The following is a 27,205-nucleotide window of genomic DNA, read 5'->3' on the forward strand; positions in this document are numbered from 1 at the left end:
TTACATACCTGGTAAGTAATTTGTACATAACCTCTGAACCGGTGATCCAATCCGAAGAATTGCGTCGTAAATCCCTGCTACTGCGACTACAACTACGCAGACGTGATTCTTCATTCCTAGTTTCCATTTCCTTCATTTTTTCACTAGCTTTGCTTCACTATACACGTTTAACAAAACTTTGAAAAAATAGTATCACGATGCCTTGGAAGCGCGAAAAAGAAGTGAGGTAGCTGTCAATATAGTGTCACTGTCATACGCAGTGTCAGTGGTCTTTAAACTTTTTTTGTTTTTAAAGGCTAAACAATCGCGATGCCGACGAGTGGGAAGAAGGATACTACATTGTAATTCTCAATTATATTTCAGATCACCATGAAATAAAATTTCTAATACAAGAACTACGTCTGCAAATGGCTGTCTTTGTTATTCAAATGGAGTTGTACGGGAAGGTGCATATGAGAAATTAATTAATTAGTTTTAACGGCAAAGGAAAACTTCGAAAGGAAACCGGAACACCAGAGTTTTGCATTCTATCTGCTTCATGCAAGCTGCATTCTATATTATTGTTAGCTGTTGGAACAACCATTCGTGTAGTGTTTATTCAATACATGTTCGAATTTACTAAATGTGGTCGATACTTGTATTGTACGAGGATTAGTACCGCAGTAGAGAGCAAGCTTAAACAAATTCGAGGAGCTCACCGGCACCTCAGTTGGAATAATGAATGTCTACTCTTATTTCCCGATTTTGGGTGTTTTCTACGAAATTATCTCGATGTGGATTCGCATTTGATGATAAGAATTATATGTAGGTAAATACGCAACCCGCGTAGCGGAGAGGTCATCATATTGATCTGATACGCAAAGGATTCCGGGTTCGATCCCCGGCTACCAACAGATGCCTGTTTGAATAACAATTTAAATCTTTACTTGATCCGTCTGTTTGTGTATTCGGCATACTTGACACAAGGGCTGCGAGCGGTGAACGTGTTTAAAAATACATTGTAATATAGGACATTATAAGATATACATCATATTAAGTATTTTTCCCTTAGTTATAAAAGTAAAATACTCCGTTGAAATGTTACAATGTTTGGAGTTTTGGACTTCAGCAATTTTATTATTTGTATGTCAAGATATTAAGCTAAATACAAGTTTGGATGGCCATAGTTCCTGACCCTCGGTCGCGATACTGTAAAAAGGGTAAAAATCGTTGTAAACACCTTTGAAATCGTTTGATAAGACTTATTTTTGATTTCATATATTTTTTATTATTTATGTTTGAATTTTTGATTATGTATATTTAAGATATATAAAAAAAACTGAAAATATGTACAAACTTTTTGTGGAATAGGTTAACAATATAAAGTTTAATTTATAATAATATTATTTCAGCGGTCAATAGCATGCCGTTATCATTTTATGATTGTTTTGTAATAAATCATCTTAATAAGTTTATCTCTCTCGGAGTAGCTATAGCATATCCAAATTGGTGATTGTTTAGACATTAATTAGACCAACACTAGTGTGTTAGTCTGTAACCGTAGACTCGAGAAAGCCATATATACATATCCGTGCGACCTTTGTCTTCCTGTCTGATTTGGAATCTGACTCCCACGTCAATCGATGAGCGAGTACCAATTATAGCCTTTGGAGACAAGGAAGATGGATTCTCTTTTAGTCCTTCAATACAATCTACGAGAACTAGAGGCGAGCACTAGAGGGCATTTCACGAATCACTACAGCGTGGCAGATTACCATAATATATGGAGTACCTTACAACCATATATTTTTGGGCTACTCCCACATACATACTACATGCACACATACATACATAAACACACATAAAGACATACCAGTCATAAATACCGTGTAGCGAAATTGATATTAAATGAATTACCGAGCGGCCGGTTGCCGTGCTCAACTGAAACGGTTGTGAACTTTCCTCTGCGTGTAGTAACTTTAGTACTTCTATCTTGTATATACTGAACTGTTTACTTTCTATCCTTCCTTACCTACATATATTGCTATCGCTTGCTTTAATGTTCTCCTCCTTGTGTAGTGTCTGCTATTTGGATTTGTGAGGACAATAAACTGTGTTCAAAGTAATGGTTTCGGACTCATCACATAACCACCATACACATTTCCCCTACCTTCATCATAGCTCAGTATATTAGGACGTTCGTGTAGGGCAGCCAATCAGATTAATAAAAAAAAATTGGTCGTCAGAAATAGACCAGCGTGTCAAATTAAGGGACAGTTTTATATATTTTAAAAATGGTGTTGTGGAGTAAGTGGTCACTAACTTTAAAAAAAAAACGATACCTTGGCACTATCGAGCGTGGTTAGGTTAGGTTAGGTTTTTATTAAATACAAATAAAATAATGCTAGAAAACCGAAAACAACATCTAATTTTAACGAGTTGAAATAACAAAAATCCTCAATAAAGCATAGTATGTACGCACACTGTAGTACAGCTACATTTACAGCTATTTTCCCAGTTATATTATTATTTTTTTAATTCGCGTACTACTAATTGAAGTCATATTTATTTTATGTCATTTAAAAATATGTTAATGAAAGAAAAAAACATTAAGGATCATCAGATCAAGCTGAACCATGTATATAAAAATCTGACGCGCTCAAATATTTCCATCTGACACATTTTTTCTAGATATAGCTATTATCCACGCAGGTGAAACCATAAGCATCATATAATCTTTTCTTCATTCTACTACATAACTGTTCAAAATGTATTCAAAATCTGATAACTATACATTTAGAATCGTAGATTCAATAGATGGTTAATCTTCGAGCTTTGAAAGCCAATCCACAATTCCGGCACGCTGCGGTGTCAATTTCAATATCTTGTTATCAATATCCATTTACAAACAATTTGTGGTTAATTAATAACGAAAACGATCCTTGTGCTGCATCTACCGGCTATAACAATTTCATTGAAATATTTGATTTCAATATGAAGGCATTCGTTGCATTTAATGAATTTATATTACGAGTACCGTTATACAATGTACGAGTATAATTTGATTTTTATTTATATTTTCATGTTACAATTTTAGTTCAGTTTAGTATACATTACTTTTATTTTTATATTTCATTGTTATTAGTAATTAGATTTTCATTATTGTGGAACGAGAAAAATATAAGTTGACATATAATAAAGATAATCTAAATAATATTATTGTAACATAGGATGGCTTTTTAAGTGTGGCCAAATCTGAAACTACAAGAAAAAGTGAAAAATGTTGAAAGAGTTACAAGGCCGAATAAAAACTGCATCATTAGTTTAAAACAAATCGATTTGCCGGGCATCGTATAAGTTTATTTGAAAAACAAACAGTCGTACATTTATAATACCGCTTTTTTACCCAACTATTCTTAGTTTCATCATAATTTTCATAAAACAATAAGTTGTATATCGTCCTCAAATATTCACAAATTAATCAACTGCAGACCATTTCGAACCGTTCGCCTACATACAACGTAAAATAATCTTGTGGGTGTAGTAATAGTGTAATTGTTATTAAAACCGACAACAATATATAAGTTAACTTTACAGTTCCACTTTTGGATTTCTGTAATCAGGAATGGTAATAATACAGTTTAAAATAAAACGCCTCAATTACTCACTTAAACTCACTCAAATTAGCGTAAAATTGTTAAAATTTATTGTACGAGTATTACAAACTTTTTGAGTAGAGTTTAGGCCGCACTTATTTAGTTTAAATCCGTTTATCATCGATCATAATTTAGGCGGGCATTGAGTCAATATTAATATAGGTTTAAGGCTTGTTCAGTTTAGAAAGGCAAACCAAGGGTAAATTGTTATGTAACAGGATTAATAAGTACCATTAGGGTTCGACACGCGTGTGAGGCTATTGAAAAAGATATTCGTTCGGAAAAAAACTAAGTTTAAACAACTGCTAGCCAATAATAACAACCTAGGCCGGCTGATCAATGATTCCATCGAGGCATAAATATTAGTCAATAGTAGTCACCCCTCCAACACCCGACCGCACACGACGTTCCTTAACTTTATAAATGGTTAAGATACATTACATCTACACAAGATCATACACTACTTACTGTATCATAATGTTATATATAAAATTCTCGTGTCACAATGTTAGTTACCGTACTCTTCCGAAACGGCTTTACCGATTTGCACCAAATTTTATATGAATAAGTGATAAGGGATAAGGGTTGTTCACTCTTAACATTTTTTTATTTGTACAGCAACACAGCGTTTGCCGGGTCAGCTTGTAATAATATATAAACTTACCGCATATCTTCCAGCTCGTAGAACATATCCTTGGAGGAGTCGTGGATGTAAATCTTCACTCGTGGGCTATCCATGTAAGCCATGGTGAGTTGCTGGGAGAAGCTCCTCACAAACAGAGCCTTCACGGTGTCGATGGATGTGATCTCATTCGGGAGCAGAGCGCGCTTCGTCTCGTTGCGATACTGCAGAAATACTAGACCTAAAACAAAAAGAAATTTTATTTTATCTATTTTTTATAACTTGATATGCTTAGATCAAGGTTGTCACGCAATTTGAAATGTGGGGGAGTATTTCTATGATACCTTTCTGTACTTATATTATAATTGATTATGGTTGTCACACATTTTAAAAGGTGCTAGTATACTCCAGTGCATATATTATTACATAAGAAGCACTGATTTAAAACTTGGCCTATCTAACAGGAGTCCAATGTTCCAATCCTGGTACGCCACCTTATCTGTCCTTTTTTAAGTTGAGTGAGTGTTTCTACTATATTTTAAAGAGTCAAGCCGCCTCTAGTATACCTATATCACCGTTTTATCGCTGAATTCAAATCAAACGTATATTCACCCCATGGGATTCCAACATTGTTGCCGGAATTTCCCGCGTTGACCAATCGCCGCTGCGTGGATAAATCCGCTTTTCCTTTGTTTCATTTTATACTCGCTGTTTGGGCTCGTTTATACCGGGTGGTTTGCCACTTTCGGCAAACGACTTTGTTATGCCGCTGATGGCTGATTTCAGGTGTTGCTTATGTCGAGTAGTCTGACGTGTACGGTAAGCGACCTCGACAAGCGATTCGACTTTCCAAAAGCGCTTGTGACTACCGCCTAAACATAATCAATCACATATATAAGTATCACAAAAGGGTATTAATGTGTAATATCACCCAATTTTATGCGTTTATAAGCTTCAAAATTATCTATGTCAACATAAAAGTATTGAATGCATGACTGAAAATGAAATGTAGAAGGAATTTTCATGTAAAGTTTGTTGGTTTTATTATTTTCCAAATAATAAATAAATATTGGAAATTCGTAAATAATGTAATCAACAAAGGTATGTAATTGGATATGAATTTCAGTAAAGCTTTTGTTCAACATTGAATAGCTTAATTTAATTTTAAGGATTATTATTTTCCAAATAATAAATAAATTTTGGAAATTCGTAAATAATGTAATCAACAAAGGTATGTAATTGGACACGAATTTCAGTAAGGCTTTTGTTTAACATTGAATAGCTTAATTTAATTTTAAGGATCATGATTTCAAATTGACCAATGGACACGAATTATTTATTGCGATTTACATAAAATTACACAATATTGGGAAAGAATGTCCACATATGATTTGAGTAAAGCCAATAAGACATTTCATTTTACATAATTAATTTTAGTCGCAGTAAGGGTATTAATTATCATACTTTACATAACGAACGAAATGAACAAAAATGAATATTTGATTTAGCCACTATTCTTCTTCATAGATATTGAAGCAGTGAAGTTATTGTAATATAAATTTAAAGCAAAGGAGGCTGAAACTATTCCATACATTTCTAGGCCCGATTGTAACAAGATAAAAATGCTGTGAATTTAAAGGTTCCATGTTATTAGTCCCTCACTGGAAATGCTATACGTTTCGACAATATTATATTCATGAATGTCATAATATAATTATCATGTATAAATCAGATTAAAGTAACAAAAAATTAGACCGACAGTTGCTTCATACTATTAGATAAGTATTGTCCCTGGATATAACATCATAAAGGTAGAATAGTCCTCTCGGGGAAACCACAATAAATAAAACGCGCTGAATACGCTATTTCACGGGTGGTGTGGAAATATGTGCATATCATGTAAAACTTAATTCTTATAAGCGCAATATCTGAATAATGATAGGTTTTAGAGAAAAATAATTATAAGCACCATTTTATAGAGACTTTTAAGTACAGCTCTGAGGTAGGTACAGTAAGTACAGTTCTGAGGTATTTTTTTTGATAAAACTTACGGTTTTCAAGAAAAATTCAAAAAACCTAAAATTTTGGACTTTTGGCAGGTTATGTGTAATGGTAAACTCAAGATCTCTACGGAAATTTAGCTTTCCCGAAATTTTTGTTATTTCGATTGTCTAAATTGACCGGACTATCTCGAAATTTATGAAGATGTTGTTTACAAATATAAATTGCCCTCATTACGAAGAGAGATTTTTTTATCTTATATATAAAATTCTCGTGTTAGTTACCGTACTACTCCGAAGCGGCTTTACCAAATTTCACCAATTCTAAATATTTAACCAAATTTTATATGCATATTCAGTAGGTCTGAGAATCGGCTACTATCTTTTTTCATACCCCTAAGTGATAAGGGTTGTTCACCCTTAATTTTTTTATTTACATGGCAACACAACGGGTCAGTGTTGCCATGTAGTCGGGTCTTGTCGGGTCTGCTAGTTTATTATATAAACACTTGTGAGCCTCGGATAATGATTCTCGGAAATATTGTAATGTATAGCAGATACATGCTCGAATAATAGCCGATTCCAGAGATTCACCTCTGTTACTAACGAGGGTACTCAACATCTTGTTAGTGCTAAAATTTGTAGTAAGCAAAGCAAAATCTACGTGAGATAATAGGTAACGCTTTTAGGTCATATATACCGCTTTCTACACCCTCTGCCTCACACACCCTCAATAGAGTTTTACGTTGACGTGATGAAGACAAATACAAAGCACCCAAACCCAGAACAGAAATTATAAATTAATCATTAAGATATCTGGCCAGGACTCGAACTCGGAACCTACTGTGTGATCGGGGCGGTGATCGTCCCTCCACGAGGGTCGTTGGGTTAGGTATAATTAGTGGGAACGTGTTATTATCAACAATGATCTACTAGCAAATGCTATAAAAAACTATATAATTTTGACTGTGGAAATCTCTTATGTTATATCAGCAGCAATGTGATGTCAAGTGTTGTTGCCGCCCATTGAATACTGGCAAAATAACAAAGATTGCCTGTGTTATTTTACCAGTATTCATTGCCAGTCGTAGTCGGTTGCCTTAAGAATTATCATATTATAGTTAGACTTTTTCCATATATTTGATTTACTACATTTACTATTTATTAACACTAGAACCGAAACGGGTTTGTATCACAATCGAACCATCATTGCGTAATCGCAACAAAGTTCCTCATCATAAAGTATGGCAAGGTGTGTAAATTCTGACCTTACGGTGGAAAATCTAAATATGTTACCTAGTGGTCTTTCCAAGGTTTTGCTGGGCGTCCGCACGACGGGGAGGGAGGAGCGCTGCTTGCCGCCGCGACGGAACCCGGTGGATGCTGTCTCAACCTCCGACATGACGCCGGGATCATCATCGAAGAGCAGGGCATTGTTTGGCTGGGGGTATCCACGCGAGAGGGGCGGCTGCAAAAAAAAAAATAAGAATAAATAATCTAGGTTGTGAAATTGCAATGTTGTAAGATGCGGACGGTTTCAACTATAACATTAACTTATAATTAGCATGAATGCACGTATAACAATGGAAGCTGCTGCTGGGACTAGTCAGCATCTTCCATTGTTATACTTACAGACTAGTCGAGGCTGGGGTCTTTTGCATGTCTTATAACATCTTTTACACGTGCAAAAGGTCCCGGCCTGGATACCCGGTGACGTACAAAATTTGGCTTCCCCTAAGAACCGTGTATAATAAAAGTATACCCAGGGAATATTAAATTGGTACAATTTTTAGCTTGTTACAAGGACAATGATGAAGATATAAAATACATAAGATAACGAATTGTTATGTGGTTTATTAAATAAATATCGGATTATCGGAATTCATACTGGAATACGGAATACGTTTACTTTAAATGTCAATAATGCCGAAGCCGCCGCATTTTGTCAATAAAAATGATATGTATTTTAGTGGTTCGGTAATCCTGAAATGACATATTGTACGAGTATGTGCGGTGGTATACCTTTGACATGAATTTGGTATGTTTCATAATCGCTTTCCATTGTTGCGTTCGAACGAGATTTACATTTATCTTAGTATTTTATAGATAAACCCGTGGGTACGAACGAGTGACACTATAGGCAAACAAAACAAGGGTGGGTTGCCCCGCCCGGCCCCGCCCGATTAAAGGTAACTATAACAATAACTTGCACTATAGTGATGGAATGCAACAATTTCGCGATGCACGAAATTATTTGTCATAAACGTTATTTGTGTTAATGTTACTACCATAGACTTAGAAACTACTTTTTTAGCGTACAATATCTTTGGTTACTGCGATTCTCACCACGATCAAATGATGCAACCCATGAATTGCTTAATCACAGATTTAGGGTGGTTAAGCTTTCGTAACGATTAAAGTTACATGGTGCCACCAAATGTTTCGTGTGTAGGTATAAAATAGAAGCGCTTTGAAGCGTTCGCTTCTTGTCATAGCCTCGGGGATGCTTACGTGTGCGTGTGTCGTCTGTTTTTAAAGTACAACGTATTGAGGATACAATTTTCTGACGCTACGTACGTGTAACAGTTCCAGCAGGCTAGCTGTTTTTAGTGTCGATGATTGACGATTTAGTTCCGTTATTTATAATATATTGTTTTGCTTACTAAATATCGTAGTTTTAGATTTTTTGCCTTCTAGAAATCGTGAATGACACTTTTCTTCCCCTGGCCCGTTCTATTGCTGCTATATAGTTGAATGAAACTAAAAATTAAATTATTTTTCCAATGTCATGTCACTAAATTTAAAATCCGCAGTAAAAAATGCAGTCAAGTTTAATAACTTCTATTTTTTTATTTGACACACGATAGGTTCTATCGCGCAGTTTCATCTTTCTCATTTCAAGATATCGAAGGATTACTCCTGGAACCATGTTCTACTTTAATAAAATGAAAATGCAAAGTAATTTTATACCTATCAGTGATTGAATCTTTTAAGGATTAATATGACGTTAAAATGAAGTTATCAAATATCAAGTTTCAATTTTTAGACGACCATTTCTTATAATTTACTAGCAATTACCCGCGACTACGTCCGCAAAAATTTTTAAGACAGGAATATTTAGAATTAAGTAAAATTATCGTGTTTCGACGGCGACCTTATACTATGGTTTAACCATATGAATGTTATGAGTATCTGCCTTGTTAATAATATAATGAGTTCCAACTTAGTTGTCAGACACAACAATGTATCTGTGATCGACCTCAAATAGATCTCCCGCTTGTAATAGTGTCAAATAGGTGTACCTAAAGTGGGGACAGAGTCCACTTCGTGTCAGGAAGAGTGTGTCTTCTTTCCCTCATATAAAATAAATCGTATTTATCCTATATTGAGTACATATAAATTAAGTGACATGTCGTAAATCTGTGAAGCTGATGCCAAGTCATATGTTTCGATATAAGTAGATAAAAATACTAAGAAAAGAAGTCCGTTATAGTCCAACAAACTTTTCTGTATATGTGGCAGGGGCGCCACTGGCCATTATAATGCTGCTAAGCATGCATATATATAGCATATATGTATAATGTTGTTAAAATTACCTAAGAAATAAATATATTATTACGAGTCTCTAATAATAATGTTGAAAATAAAACCGTGATAAATATTATTAATTTTATTGACAAATAACATAGTACAATAAGAAACAATAAGTTCTACTTTTTAAGATCGTCATTTTATAAAATTAATTTTATTAAAAAAATAAATTACCCGTGGAGATTAAAAAGTCTGCGCAATAAGCTGAAATGATTATTTCATTATGTGTCACGATTACGTACAATATGGTAGTATACCTATTAAGGTATACTACCATATTGTATGTACCTAGTATTTATATGTATAAACACAATTAGTGCCTATAATTATTGTAGGTTTTTAGAAACTATAATCAATTTTTTTGGCTTAGATTGCCTAAAAATTTAAAGTTATGATAAACTACTTATATAACATGAATTAGTAATGTGGTAACTGTAGGTAGATTTCTTAGAGACAACAGCAACCAATCAAACGTTTCGCGGAGTGAATTTTTACGTTGCGCGTATTTTTGAATTTGCAATATCTCCTTTAATATTTATCCAAATGATATAGTGTAAAGCATAATTTTTACCTACATTAAATAAATAAAGTGGCTAACATATTATTTTGGATAAGGTTTAATAATGAAATGGAGAAAATAGGTTCGCAAATAGCTCAATATTTTTTATTCATATTTTAAAGATAATATGTAATTCTTATTGTGAGTCACCCTTAATAGATATGCCATCGCGGACTTATTTGTAGGTTATTTAAAGAGCTACAATTCTCTAGTACATTATTTTGATGTATATCTTACGGTTTAAGCAGCGTATGCCACGTAAGCGCCCGTAACTCGATTTTATTGACGACTTCGTTACGAAAAATGTAATTATACTAATATACAGAATACTATGTAAAAAAAATGTAGCCTATGTCCTTTCTCGGGTCTTAAAGTATCTTTGTACAAAATTTCATCCAAATTGCGTCAGTGGTTTAGGCGTGAACAAGAGACAGACAGGCAGACAGGCATTTATAATATTAGTAGGGATCTCTATCTCTAAAGTTAAATCAACTATGAAATATCAAACTATAAGCTATAAATGTGGACAGCACCTAGGTCGCTGCTTTTGCGAGTGCAGATATGCGATTCTTTAAGGGATTAAGTCATTACAGTTAAATGCTTCGAGTTTTGATGACACACATGACGCACATAAGTTGCACAGTGATTAGATAAAGATTCATAAAGTCATTAAATTCATAGGTCTTATTTTTTTATTGGTGAAAATTTCCATTATAATTCAGCATGCGTGTTAGGGAAATATGTATGTCCGGATATTAAAAGTGGTATTCTTTCATTGTCGAAATTGAATCAATGTTAAGATTTCATATATTGTTGCATGTTATTTTTTCGCCTGACGTTAAACAAGATATACAAAGATATTCAAATATTTCATGAACCCAGTATCCACTATGTTAGTATACACTGAGTTAATCGTCTTATGGCTACGGATGATATATCCGTTTCTGCTATTGATTTGCCTATTAATGAATATTAGGAAGTCCCCGCAACCTCATAATACACAAAAATGTTGTATTATGAGGTTGCGGGTTCGATCCCTGGTTAGGTAAAAACAAAGTATTTAGGTGAAAACAAGCGCGCAGATTACGCGTGCATAAAGCTTTGTTCTCTACCTTTCACAATATCATATATAACATAAATACGTGACTATATTTAAGTACAAAGAACAGTTAGTATTTCTTTTCATTAATATAAAACAACATGAAAACACAAGCATAACATTACGTTAGTTAAAAATGCATGCGCGGTGGACAGTGGTTAGTCGTGGACCTAATCAGTAGGTACGAGTACAAAGCGCAGTATTGTGGGAACTGGTTCATTTAAAATTTGTTGTTTACTTTATTCATATTAAACAGTACATTGTAGAAGCGAAGGAAGCCGCAAGCTAATCGGACGCTATAATACAGTCCAGGTTGGAACATTATGAACATTAACAATAAACGCCTAATAAAAAAAAGCTTTTTATTGTGAGTTTTATTGGACAAGCATTCTGTATTTAAAACTTTAGTTGAGACTAACAATATGGTATCTTATCGATTTAAAATGTATCATATATTTTAACTTAATACGATAACGTGAGTGGGACTGATTCTAACTAGTTTTTCATATTACTTTATGTAAATAGACATTTTTTTTCTTTTTAGCTTTTTATTTCATACGTAGGTTTAGGGATCTAAGGGGTCATTGGATTGGATGGATCTAAGGATATGGAGTCAATTTATGTAGCCTGTAGTATATACTTAATATCAACTGTAAGTAGGTTCTGCTTGCCAACTACTTCAGTAACCAAAATTATTGGTAGGTCATTCCAATTTTGAAAAATGTGTCGAATTTATGACTTTCACACTGTACCTATAAAATTACCTATAATATTTCTGTATCATTTGATAATTCACCAAAGTGTTTGATCTATTTTAGGCAATTTATTTTCATACGAGCACGTATGTACGTACGTAGTGACACGTGTCATTAATATCAAATACTGCAAACTTTTCTTATCATGTCAATTAATACTACCGTTATTATTATCAATATTACAGTAACAAAGCAGATTCGAGATCTAATTTCCACTTCTGAGACTATCAATAAAGCTCATTAACGCATAACATCAAATCTATTAAATCAATCGCGTTCTCTTGTTCAAGTTAATAACCTATCCTAGAGCGGATGAAGCGCTGAGATAGGATATTGCACTTCTTATCAGTGCAGAATATCAGTGGATATTAATTCAATCATTTTCGTTCACAATGTCTGATTCAAAATTTCATAGAGACGGATGGATCCACGGCCATACATACTAAGTATAGTTCGCGTAAAACTGCTAGGCCGCTCTGTAGCACTACCATGAGTTGGCATAGAAACGCCACTATAGAAATGGTAAATAGAAAACTATTGTCATTTTGCTAGTGAATAACATAACTACTATCGTTACGGTATTTCTTGACAACGTCTGTCAAATTAATGACTCATGGGACCGAATTTGTATGGCAATAGATCATAATGACATTCGCTAGCGACTTGATTTCGATAGGTTTTTTACGTATCGAGTTACGTCACTACGGATTTTAGTTCTACGAGTAACCACCAGAGGCGCTGTACAATTTTTCATACATTTATTTTACGCAGTCGCTAGCGAGTAATACTTTTGTAAACTCATGGTAGTCCTACTGAATATAGAATAGAATCGAGTCCCCATAGCAAGTTGTATGACTACACCTGCTCGCCACTACTTCAGAGCGGACTAGCAGTTTGGCGAGGACTATACTTATATGCAACCTGAAATTTCGGATTATTACGGATATTACGGAATATTTTCTTTTTAATTGATGGATTTCTTGTTTTATACATATATTTTTCGACGTTGTAATTAAACGAACATTTACTTATTATTTTACTTGTATTTATTATTTTACATTTAAAACTGAATAATTTACTGCTATATGTTAATAATTTTATTGTTTCCATTCGTCCTAAGAAATCTTATTAATTATTTATTTGTTTGAGTTTAAGTGTGTGTATACAATACTTAATCTTTGCAGTTGATGACATCTGACTACTTGTATTATTTCAACAATCCGCCCAGTCCGCTACCATAGTGAATACCCATTACTTCGCCGACGTACATTTTAAGTTATACTTCATAAATGTAGAAAATAGGATATGCATATAAAGGATTTGTAGCCTGGCGTGCCTTTCGACGGCTGTAGATAGTAAGGGGACAATTAAATCGTGTTATTTGTTGGTCGAACCAAAGCTGAGATTGAATAATTCAAATAGTAAGTTATTAATTGCTTTATATAATTGACTGTTAAAATTTTAGAAGCTCTATTATTAAACAGCAATAATTGTTATAGTAGCGAGAAACATGAGATTGTTTGAAATTTATTTGAGAAAATTCCATATTTTTGCACCTAACAAAAATTTAAAGATAATATAAAGGACTTGGTACCTATTAAGTCCTTTGTCAGCGAATTCGATACTCACGCGTAATCTTGATGTTTAACTTCAGCTATCTTTTTCACGGTCATCATTTTTCGTTCCGGCCTTTATCACATTCGGAGTATCTGATGGGATACTACATATTTTATGAACGCAGGTCTATCAGACACTCCGGTGTGATAATTAATGTTAGTAACTATAGTGTGCCTGCTGTCACTTTTCAACTCAATTTGCGTTATGATACCATCAATTTTCAGGTTGTAAGTAAGTTATGAATTTTAAGTAAGCGAGCAATTTTACAGTGGAATTACCGAATTTTTATGACAAGCGATATTGCGTAATAAAATTCTATGATAATATGTCCTGATATGATATTAATAAGAGTGCGTGCACAAGTTTGCCTAAACATCCATTCATTTTTACTACAAAATGTATGCTATTTCATTTCGTAAATAATCCGTTAAATTTGGTTCAATGGTTATAAGTTTTGTGATGCAACGTGTTTCCAAGAATTATTATGTATACAAGTCTCGTGTTGGAACCTCATGTTCGAGTGCTCCTTATAATTTATAAGGGCTCTGTTTTATAACAAGCTTAGTTTAGCGAAATCGAGCCTAATTTTAGATATTGTATAAAATGAGCACTTGATAATATATCAATTTATGTTCCTCTTCGCCTAACGATCCAAATTTGAGGACTTTTTGATAAAATTGAAGCTCGTCGGCGACCGTTGCAACTGCGGCTAGACGTCGCCGGCGACCGCTGCCGACGGCCGACGCGCGTCGCTGCCGACCGCCGCCAGACACCGGCCGCTTCCGAAGACGGTCACAGGCGCGGGCTGTCGTTTGTGTATGTTGCTTATGAGTTACCTTCCTTAGAACGGACGGTTTGTCTTTGAAATGGAATGAATTCTTTATGAAACTCCAAAGAATTGTAATCTGTTCGAAACAAACCATATCGAATTAATAAGGTAAGCAATAATTAAAATATCCATTGTTGCTTAGCTTATTAATTCGCATTTCCCTTCAATACATTCAATACTTTTTGTCTTATACACCTACTTATACTATTGTCTTAAAATTCTAATTCCATTCCAAATTAGTCAGTCGTGGTTATTTATGCCCCTAATACTTCCAGCTACTTGTATATAGATAAATCTTTGCCCAGAATTGGAATATAAAAATTGTAGCCAATAATATAGTAGGTATAGCACATAAACGATTGTTGTGGTCTGAACAGAAATAGCTTCATGGTTTCGTAAGTGGTCTGTGATTGACGTAAAGGTTTCGTCTGGAGTTGTAAGGTGCTCCTTCAGTGAAAAGGGCTTATGGATAGCTTTGAATAAATTATGAAGCGTATCGGTCAACAGTATAATTGGTTACAACTTGAACCTATAGGTTACCTTGGATCAAATTTTCAATACCATTCAATTAATTACATTTTAGTTTGTAAATTGTAAATTATTTTTATGTTACATACTCATAGTTAGCGAATAGGTAAGTGTAATGAGATCTTGTTCACAAATTAAATTTGGCTAGCGTGGTCAATTATGTAGTGCATTGATATTAGTTACTCTAAAATCCCATATCTACCTACCTCTTTCATTCACACATCTACACTACTTATATACAGACAGGAGCACAAGTCGCGATCCACGAACACACATCGCGTGCACTTACATACACATGCACTCACGCGCACTTACCGACACACACATTATTTAAATTATATCATACAATATTTTTAATTTCATTGTTTTATTTCTTTGCACTATTTAGAATGTTCAATGTGCTCCCTATATATATAATTTTAGTGTAGTTAAGCTATTAATATAGTAAGTTTTGATATAATTATTAATGATACTCTTCGTACTAGTCCTTATTTATATCCACTGCTGAAACATAGGCCTCCTCTAAGCAAGTAAAACTTCCCGTAGGCCGATTATAGTCGTCACAATTTAATAGGCCCATTTTGACACATGCCATCCTAATGTCATTAATGTTTTAAACTAACTTTTTAGTAGGCAGTTTACGACCACGTGACGGCTAGAGCTTGCGGCTTCAAAGCATTCGGAAAAAAACATAATCGATTAACTTTCAAATAATCGAAACTTAGAATTACCAATAACTAATTATTTATTCCTTTTTCATCATAACAACAATAAAATAATCAAGACTTAGTTGCTTAGAGAAAGATAAAACGAAAAAAAACACAGTTTACCAGCGATGCTTTATTTAATCTTCTAAACATGTTTATTTTTTTAAATTACACTAGAATTTATTTTCATTTATCCTTTTTATTAAATATTTAGATGAATTAGAAAAATATGAAATAATTATTCTGTTTACTAAATATTTATTAAGCTATACAATACGATTTGGGGTTGTAATCGTTTTGTTGTAAAAATCGGTTTCTTTGGTTATCGATTTGTATGTCACATGCTTAGAGCCTAGCGATGGCATGTGTCAAAATGGGCCTTTTAAATTGTGACGACTATAGATGTGTCAATGCGTGTAGAAGACGCAGATAGTAGACTTAACAAACAGACTACGCTACCTCTCTCCTCCATTACTAATCTTTTATGGCCGGTTTTGAAAATCAATCTATTAAATTTTTGTTTACTAACTATTTGATCATTGCTATTAGAAGTTTTCTAGTCCGCAGACATTATCAAATGTCGATCTTTGGTAGGCAAAACATCGAACAGATCGATCATTAATAACGGGCGTTAGTCGACTCCAACAATGTACTACGTATTAGGGTAATATTTCCGAGATTAATATTATTAAGCAGTGTTAGTTGCGTATGCATTAAGTTAGGTTTAAGCCGTCGAAGCTAAGTTTCAGTAAATTCAATGCTTTCAGCATCCGATACCTTTTTTATACGAGGATCTGATACTCTATTCAGCTTCATATCCTGTTGTTTCGTGACAGTCGCATACTCGGGAATGCTCATCGGTGAATGTGTAGCTCGGTATTGCTGAGGATGTTTTAAGGAAAAAACTTAAAAAAAAGTAAAATATAGGAAACGTCTAAAGGAAAAAGTAATAATAAGTAAAGGTGTGTAAATAATAAGCAAAGAGAGACATGATATTTCTTAGATGGTCTCTTCATTTTAGCAACCTTTTTTATACTTTTAAACTTAAGAATACATCGGCACTGAAAAGAAATCACATCTTAATTATAAACACAATAGGACAAAATGACACAACGTAGTAAATATAATACATTTTAACTATAAATTCATATTAGCTGTTTTTCACTGCCTAGGTTTTTTATGTCATTTCTGAACAGTTGGCTTAGATTTATTAAGCTAGGTTTCCAATAATCGAAATAAGAAGCATTATATACATTTTGCAATTTATTTATCTATGATACGTATATTTGATTATATTCATTTTAAAATTGAAATTTAACTGTAATTATATAAGTGCCATATTTTCTGATGTCGCTTATTCTGGCTCCCCATGCAACGCACACACGCGCATCAAGGCGCGGCCACACCTCGTGGTAGGCGTGGTAGCTACTGCCTCGTGGCGGCGTCTGGCGGGCTGCGTAGCATCACCACCGCACGTCGGTAAAAAAAGGGAAAACTATTTATATAAAAATGTAAAGCAATGTTTTTCTAAATTAGAAATATATTAAAGACGCTTTCTACACTCACTGCTCCACACTAGAATACTCGTAGGCAAATACACAACACATAAACCAGACCCAGAAAAGAAATAAATAATATAGATTCATCATTTAGATATCTGTCTGGCCGAGCATCGAACCCGGAACCCTCTGTGCGTCAGATCGATATGGTCCGCTTAGCAACGTGGATCGTCAAAATAAAAGTATGACAAAATACTTTGAAACTGCAAACCGATAGACTGACATGCACTATTAGAAGAATCTAAGCCTTAGGCCGTTTGTCCACCGCCACCGTCACCCAGCCGATACCGATAATTAATGACGGCGCCGTAGTAGCGTACATACATTTACTATAACCGCTTGTCCACCGCAAGTCCGTCGCCTGAGCACCGTCTTTCCGGCCGCCGATATTTCGAGTAGATCGGCGTGACCGCTAGATCGGCAACGAGATTTTGACGGGCCGATGTGCCGGCTATATAAAACACGTTGGAACTTGCCCATGCACTGCCATCACACGTGTGACAGCTGGAACAAAATAAACCGCCAATATCGGTCGCGGTGGACAAACTATTGCCGTCACGTCATATTAAAATCGGCCCGAAATTATCTTGTTCTCAATATCGGCTCGGTGACGGTGGCGGTGGACAAACGTCCTTATTTTGGGCCATTACACGTACAGTCCGTACAGTCCATGCATGAATATGCTTATATACTATACCAGATTTTGTCAGCGGATTCACTCGACATAACCAAACCGAAACGAATTTCATAGACGTAACTTAAACCAATCAGCAAAATAATGTAAAGGTAAGGTTAGGTTAGGTTCGTTTGTTTGGATTACTTTCTAAGAAGATACATTTTTTCTTATATGCCTTATAATTGTATCATTGTATTTTATATAAACCTCTGATCTACTTGCTACATATTGTAGACAAGTTGATAATACTTTCTATACTAAGTATTAAATAACTCTAATCCATTATGTAATTTAAGTTTGCCTACATACTTAAGAATTGATAGATAATAATGTCATCCTCAATACAGTACTGTAATACCTATTAACAAAACCTTTATCTGCATATTTATATCAATGTATGCTGCTTTGTTTTTTATTAAAGTTGGCCCCGTAAAACCTTTTAGTATTTCCACTTTTCGTTACAACTTTGGATTTGATCATCCACGCACACTTGGGATATTAATCCGGTACACAGTAATTGAGTACTTTTACAAAATATCAATTTAATTATTTTCATAAAATAAACCTACGTTAGCATTGGAAATAATACGAATTTGTACGTTCGAATGAACTTTTATTTTTGTGCAGGTACAATATTTTGACTACTTTTTTCTATAAGCATACATTGTTTTCAACGCTACAGCTAGACATTTATGTGTCCACTATCTCCGAGTTGTCACCTTTAGTTGAGGAAATGGATAGGATATATCTGTAGGAACAAAAAATCAGCAATATTATTTTATGTTTCATGTAAATAAATAAGAAACACTACGAGTGAAACCGCAAACATAAAGCAGACGCGTGTAAAAACTAAAAAAGCCGATCAAATTATCCGAACTATGAAAGTTCGTCCACATCAATTTCTTTATATGATATACTCCTAAAGTTAGAGGTGAAGCTTGAGAGAAGCTCATCTCGACCATGGATGATCGCGACTGCTCTCCGTCAGTTACTGAGCACAGGTGATATAGTTGAGATGTCGGATGAAATTTGTTCTATATTACTTTATTAGAAGTATGAGATAGGGCCATTCGAATAAAGTGCTAATCTTCTCGAAAGACAAAAATGTCCATACAGTGTACTGCCACTTTTGGCGAGTAATGACTGTGTCAGCTAGGTAGGTGATACGAATAAATATTTGTGATTATTGACACAAATTATAAGGCGTTTAAAAGCGAAAATATAATACAAAAAATAAACAGATGATGTGTAGAATGTGAAAAGAACCAGAATGAATTTATTGAATTGAAGAGTGAAATATTGTATTCACTGTTATTTTGTAAAATTTCTGTGAGTGAACATTTATTTATTGAATCGAAACTTGTTAGGCGACGGTGTTAAATCGATACATGAACGAGAATCCACCGAAATATTAAGGACGTGATATCACTTGAAACTCAAATGGAACAAAAGACTAAGAAGTCTAATATTTTCTTAAGTTTTGTGATTAATGTTGGTAGCGAAATCTATCAATAATACGACTTTTTATATACCTACTCGTGATAAAGATCAAACATATTAAGCCAATGAGATAAAATATTGTCTTATGATTTTCTATTACACCTTATTACGTTTTGTTAATTTCCATTTTATACTCATCATATTTTATGCACTGGAGTTTTAAGTCGGAGTACATCTTGAGCAGCACGACGCCTTAAGAAGATAGCGATAAATCACAGTTTTACATTACAAAACTTTACCTAAGATTTGTATGGGTATATACCTAAATAAATATTATTGTATTAAATAAATTAAACGCAATCGTTAGTTCATGATAAAGTTACAAGTACAAGATAGGAGATATATATATATATATATATATATATATATATATATATATATATATATATATATATATATACACACACATATACATATATATATATATATATATACACATAGTATACGTGAACTTATAAATAACTTACCTGAGAGATCATAATGAACAAAATAATAGTAGGAGGTAACAACAAATTCTAAATATGGTATGTATTTAAAATCTAAATGCCTGTAAAAAAACGAAAGTCAAGAGTGCTTATACACTTAGCTATTTTTAATTTATGATTAAAAAATAATATGAACAATGAGTGAGAAAATTAACTATATCGCGTACATTTTAAGCGCTGTGTATAAATTACTTGCACGTGATATGATTTTCATAAAGGTTGCCCGATTAATCCTTACCTCAGCTCCATGAGACCCTGGGTAGTGGGGGTTTAGGTATAAATGTTGACTGCCTGAACCCAGGGTATGGCGCCGAGGGTCCTCGCGGCGCGACGCGCGGTTGCGGGAAGAGCCGGGCCCGCGGCTAGCCTCGCCGTCGGATAGACCTCCTACGAAGAAAAAATACTAATTATACTACGAGTACACGGTAACTACTCGTACCATTTTTTTTCTAAAATTCTCGTCAATTTTCATAGGCTTCTAAACCATATGAGTAAATTCTCTGATTCTATTTAATTCGAAGTATTTTACAGAAATGTAACTAAGTGCTTGACCGGTTTGTTTAAGATCCCAGTACAGGTCGAGTATCCACTGGTTAATTTATTCTATTAACCAGGTCCACCTATATTGGAATCTTAGACCATAAATTTATCCGGAAGACAAAATAAAGTGTTATATAAAATAGTTATTTTATATTACTTAAAGGAAACAAAAGACCAACCCACGGCGCAACACAATCTGCATGCAAAGCTGCTATAAATTATATAGTTTCTCGAAATAACGGCAGAAAAAAAAATGTTATCCACATTTTAGTTTTTTTTTCTGTACCTATTCGAATTATGTGAGCCCGAACCAAAATAGAATTATAGCAGTACTCGTATGTATGGAAGCTCTGTTACTCGTACGAACCTTGGTTAGGTAATAATTGCGTCTTGCATTTTCATTTAATGCATGTACTAAGTATGTACATGCTGGTACAGGTAAAGAATCCTACGGGTAGATTTATATTGAAGTCTGAAAATATTGTTTACGATTAGTGCGCGAAGCTCTTAGCGTGGCTCATTTTATTAACCAATTATTAAGTTATATTATTTGAGTCGTTTCATTATAATAATGCAATATATACATTTTAAGAGGAGAGTAATAAATAATATTATATTTAATATGTGACGGAGCATAGCTATTTTTTTAATGACGTGCGCAGCATGGGATTTATTGAAATTCAAACCGTTTTAGTCGACCGTACCACCTCTTCTTCACTTTATAAAAATAAATCAACACTTTTTTATTATAATGGCAACCAGAATTATGATATATGTTTGTTGATGCACGTATTTATTATTGTTTGTAGAATAGCAACCTATTATTGAGATTTTGAATGGTTTTATACTTAACTGATTAAAACTAACTCTAAAACATTAAAATTTTACCGATGACTCAATTAGCATACAATACCCGCCTAACCCTGTTATGGAATTCTTTTAGTTAATAAGGTGAGCTATTTTTTATTTTTGTCTTGAAATTAAATTAACGCATAGATCTGAACAGTTACTAGTACCTAATAATAATAAAATGATTTTGATAAGTTAAAAATAATAAAATTTGTCAAATACTCATAAATTTAAGGTTGCTGAAATTATAATTACAATAGTGAAATATTTTATAATAATCATACATATACTTATTAAGTTATCGATGAATATCGTTGAGTATATTAAATGGTCGGAAATTGGCAAAGTAGTATATTAACATAAAGCACATTTTCTATACACACAAATACCTAAAAAAATGATTAGTATACACACACTGGTATATACTATAATATTTACAACAGTAAAAATATGAAGACTTGAAAACCATCTACGAACATCAAACAAAGAAATGATTAAATTAAAATGTTCCTCTTGTTAAATTATGAGGCATCAATTCACAAGTACCGCTGAGCGCCTACCAACACTATGGATGTATCAATCGTTTGTTAGATGCACGCAGGCACAAGCACAAATAAAATTAATAACGTAACAGCGATGCGAAAACGGCAAATTTTATTTTTACATTCAACAGGTCGCTCACGGTCGCTACGGGTTTACGCCAGCATATTTTAAAACTTACGTTTCTCTCTTAGAGGAAATTTTATCCGTAACGGGCGCGGGGCCCTTGGCAAAACATTGTTCGAGGGATTTATCCCAGACACGGTTGACGCTGAAGTCACCGGAGGGCGAAGGTATCTTGGCGAATGATCGCGTATTACTTCCGGCGGCGGCACGTTCCCACGGCGATAACTTCTTGGAAGCGTGCGTAATTCCATATCTTCATTTTCTACGTCCCGTTCTCGGCATGGACTCCAACACCACGTGCAGCATAATAATTTTTTCATGCACTACCCCAAAAGGAAAAGTATTTATTTGAATAATTTGATTCAACGTTTTACAAAAAAAAACATTTTTTAAAAATATTGTGATCAAATATATATATACTCGTATCATACTGTCATACAACCAAAAAAAGAAATATAATAGTAATTAATAAAAAAAAAATTACCAAAATTTAATTTTGGAAAAAGAAAATTACACAAAATAATTTAAGCATAATGAGAACCCAACAAAAAATTTAAAGTTACTAAAATAATTACAAAATTTGAAACGTACAACTATAACTTTTGCGCAATCCATGGCTTTTTCACTTCGTATTGCAAGAGTTATGTGACGGCGCGTTCCCGTAACAGTCGCGAACCTACTACTGGCCGACTGGCCCTAGCTCGCTGATGGACAACCAAGCGCACTACCAACGTTCCTTAAATGAAACTTTGCATATCATATGCGAAAACGAGGATACAAACGCCATTTGTGTGAGCGAGACAGCCTATCGAATAGTCCTGCCCTAAAGTTTTAAAGTTAGTTTGTACCCATTAAATATACATAAAATTTACAAACTGGCTGTTTATATCCTTGCCCATCACGTATACATATTACTTACATTAATAAAATAGCTCATTTTTGCGTTAAAAATTGTAAATATCGTTTAAAATCTATCAATGTACACTTTCAATCGGAATTGGGCTGATCGTATTAAAATACATTTGAAATTAATGTTTGTACCTATAAGATTAAGGTTTAAGTTCTTGTGAAACCACATGTAACATGTTACATTTCGGAAATCGGGACATTCAATCGTAATTGCCAACATCATGTTGTTTCAGCCATACAGAGATTTTAAATCGGATGAATCTACATGGAAACTTTATTAAGTAACTTAAAACTCTTTCAGTTGCATCTGTTTACATCAATTCTCGATACGTTATCATCAAACACGTGAACATTTAACGAATTATAAAAGTAAACATTTACAAAAGTTGAGTCAAGTGAGACCAACTAGATGTGATAAAATTTTCTGCATCCATTGAAGATATTATAGACTATAAAACATAAACAGTAAAGTTGAAACTTTGATGACCTATAGTGCACTTAAGTCCTTTGTATGTTTACATCAAGAGCGAAGCGCGCTTGCGTAGTTGCCTTTTTCTTTCAGTGGGAGTTATAAGCGGTTGCTATGGTTACCATAACCGACCTTTGCATTGAGTAACATGCTCAAATCTTCTTATTAAGCAATAAGCATATTATGCTTTTTTAAACAACCCTCATCAACCCATTACTGTCCCACTGCTAGGCACGTGTCTTCTCTCTGAATGAGAAGGATTAGGCCATAGTCCGCCGCGCTGGCCAAGTGCGTAATGGTAGACTTCACATATCTTTGACTTTGGATTTCTTTTAGATTTCTCAAGTATGCAGGTTTCTTCACGATGTTTTCCTTCCACGTTCGTTTAAACAAGTGATAATTAATTTCTTATACGCACATTACTTTAAAAAATCACAGAGGTACGTTCCTGGGATTTGAACCTGGGACCCTTTGATCAAGGCCGAGTTTCTTAACCACTAGGCCATCACTGCTTTTCAACAAGAATATATTCCTAAAAAAACAGTGATAACTCAGTGGTTAAGAAACTCTCTCTTTCAGAAAATTTCATAGTGTTTGCTTCAAAATTAAAAAAATTTCAAACAATCTGTCAACCCTAATTTACCCCTTTACGAGTAGAATTATCAAAATTACTTTTTTAGTGCTCACTTACGTTATATAAAGAACCTATGTGCAAAATTTCAGAACTCTGATGGGCTCTAAGACCGATTACGCAAATAAAAGAGAGGTGCTACGCTTGGCTACGGCCGGTAGCAAATTTCGTAGAGCGCAGTCGATGTCATTCTACGTTTCTACGGTTCTACGAGTCTACACCAACAAAGCCTGATTTTATTTGTAAGTACAGAAGTAAAAACTGTTATACTATTTCCATTTCTTTATTTTCTCGATGACAGATCGACGCCCATATAATTTTGTGTTGTTTACGTTAAAATGTCACACAGATAATACTGTACAGTCACGAGCATAAATATATGACTATGGGCAGATTAGCAAAAATACCCCATACCCCATAGCTACCCCAAGAACGAGTTCAGGAATATCTGCCTGCAAGAACGCAGCAAAAATATCTGACTTTAATAGGCAGCAAAAATATGTGACAATATTAATCTAGTCACTTTTGTTATTCCGGCTCAAAATACAATTCGAAGGTGAAGCGGCGTTCTTTTTATTTTTTATGCTAAGTCATAGAATCTTATCAGCCAGTGACTTTATAAATGAGAACTTATTATTATAAAAATAACATATTTAGAAAATAATACAAAATAATTAATTAAAATAATACGATAATAAAAAAAGATGAATAGGTTTCTAATAATAATAATACTTTCAACAATTCCGAAACGTTACACGGCAGCGTTGGATAAAAAGATCTACTACCCACTTTTAATGATAAAATATATCAAAGCGATATCAAAAACATACAACCTATTTCTCCGATAATATTGCTAATTGTAGAACTTGGTTTGGTTGTAGAACTTAGAAATATAATGCTATAAATAATTAAAATTACATATAGGAGAGACTGGGGACACTTGATCCTTACGGGAGTCTGTATCCGTACTCTGGATTTACAGAGCTTCTGTGAACACTATATGATTTTAGTGTGGCGACATTGGTTGTCTATGATACATTATAACTTTGATATATTGATTTTTAAGCAAAATTTGTTTATGTACTTAATAGATTTTGGTATGAACATTATTCATTTCTGCCGGTCAAACCTAGATACATATTTCCTTACTTATTTTAGTTAAGGTTGCGAAAATAAAATTGCAAGTAATTATAATTTTATTACAGAAACATTTGGCGCCTAGACAATTTAAAGGATTAAAGTATATTGAGATTCAATACACTAATCTTGTATAGGCAATAAATAATATTTTTATTAATCGGTAAAATAAAGTAATTACGGTGACTGAAGCTTTCATGATTCAACTCGTGAGGCATCAATGTCATGCCTGTTTCTAAGCAAGTAATGGCAAGTGCTGTACTTGCCATTACTTTTACTGTACTTGGCACCATCTGGTTTATAAGGTGTGTCAAAAGAGACATTTACAGGAAGTATTTCTATCTGATGATGACCTTAGGTAGAACTTAAATCATGGTTGGTAAACTACGTGGCAGAGTAAGTATAATAAAGTGATATTTATTTGCATTGTTTTTGAATCTCATATTAAATAATATTCGTGCAACAACATTGTTTTTTGTTTAAGACATATTTTTGTTGATTTTGTGGTTGAGCAACGGATATCTTCCTCCAGGCTAAAAAATACGGGCTGTTCTACCCATAAATAGCGAATCCAATACCATAAAACTCATTTTAAACAAAATAACGAATTAAGAAATTTAACTTAAAATACGTAAACTTTTCGTTTTACTGTAAAAAATGCAAATGAATGAAATACTTCTCACAAAAAGTTAAGTTTACGGACAAATCCTGTCAAATCACAACTCACACTCGCGAACTATTGCTCAAATGTCAAAATTAGGGTTTCTGATTTCCCGGCATATTTTTTTCCCGGGTCCGGGAATTCCCGGGAACTCGGGAAATTTTCAAAACATTATGAATTCTGTGTCTCCAACCTTTCTAACTCTTATTTTTGGGCATTAACCACTTCTTGCAACTACGGGAGACCTGGACCGTATTATACTACGCCACTCTGCTATACGGATTCGTGGAAAGACGTACGGATTAGTGGCCGAACCATGTCAAATGTTTTATCCAGTATTCATATGGTCTCTAACAAGGTTTAACGACTGCTAACCAAGTGCTACATTACCTGAGATCGTCGAATTAACGTGTGCTACAAAGCGCAGCAGCGTGCTTGAAATTTAGCCATTAGCGGTCATCTATATAGTAGTAGGCCGAGAAGTATAATCGTGCTGTTATCTAAACTTTACGGTGCTAGGCTTTTCAGAGATGCCAAATCAACTGTAACTACATCGAGATTTTAATTTGTGCATAAAGAGTCGCCTTTGTGTTAGTCCGTGTACATAGTAATAGAGTAACTGTAATCCACCCCGGCAACAGATGCACCGTTACCTCCTGAGGACTAAGCTGGAACGCCTTAAATTGTTTGTTTTCCTTACCGCTCCCTTGAAACCGGAACAAAAGAGCGTTTAATACTTCAGTTATTAGGTAGAAATACGAGTAGATGCAGCGGTGGTACCGCTGGAGTCAAACCACAATGGATTTTACCATCTTCAAAACCTACGTGATTAGATATCACGTGTATCATTGTAGACAATGCCTTACAATGGACGGGTCTTAAAATGAACAAAGGGACAAGGCAAACATCATGCCTACGACTCCATGTCACACCCGTATAGGTTGTTGTTGTGCGAATGGGGGTTACTCGAAAAATCCACATCAGCTAGTTTACGTGCGAAAAAATATGGAGTGGCTTTTTACCCCAAATTCCTCATTGTCTGAATTTGAAAGTATTCGTGCCAGTGATGACTTATGGCGACAAGATAAGATCCTTTACTGTAGCCTTTAGAAGCCTCAAAGCCGAAAATTCAAAGTCGGGGGGAGCTATGCTCGGAGTTAGGTGTAGCTTCGTCAGCTGAA

At 34.2% G+C, this 27,205-nt stretch overlaps 1 protein-coding gene across 2 annotated transcripts in view; it reads right to left on the minus strand.

The window, feature by feature from the left end:
- Nucleotides 1-27,205, minus strand: part of LOC140743701 (coiled-coil domain-containing protein AGAP005037) — a 275,840-nt gene that overhangs the window by 139,976 nt on the left and 108,659 nt on the right. Inside the window, exons 4-7 of one of the 2 annotated variants that reach the window (XM_073075193.1) lie at nucleotides 20,401-20,549; nucleotides 16,720-16,824; nucleotides 7,554-7,725; nucleotides 4,300-4,498 (exon numbers count right to left, since the gene is read on the minus strand). In XM_073075193.1, the coding sequence (XP_072931294.1) occupies nucleotides 4,300-4,498; nucleotides 7,554-7,725; nucleotides 16,720-16,824; nucleotides 20,401-20,549 (625 nt within the window). The remainder of the gene's footprint in view (nucleotides 1-4,299; nucleotides 4,499-7,553; nucleotides 7,726-16,719; nucleotides 16,825-20,400; nucleotides 20,550-27,205) is intronic. The other variant, XM_073075194.1, reaches the window with a different exon arrangement.

Source organism: Epargyreus clarus, unplaced genomic scaffold (assembly GCF_041222505.1).
Source record: "Epargyreus clarus isolate Ecla_fem2 unplaced genomic scaffold, WU_Ecla_fem_2.2 ptg000007l, whole genome shotgun sequence".
Classification (NCBI taxonomy): domain Eukaryota; kingdom Metazoa; phylum Arthropoda; class Insecta; order Lepidoptera; family Hesperiidae; genus Epargyreus; species Epargyreus clarus.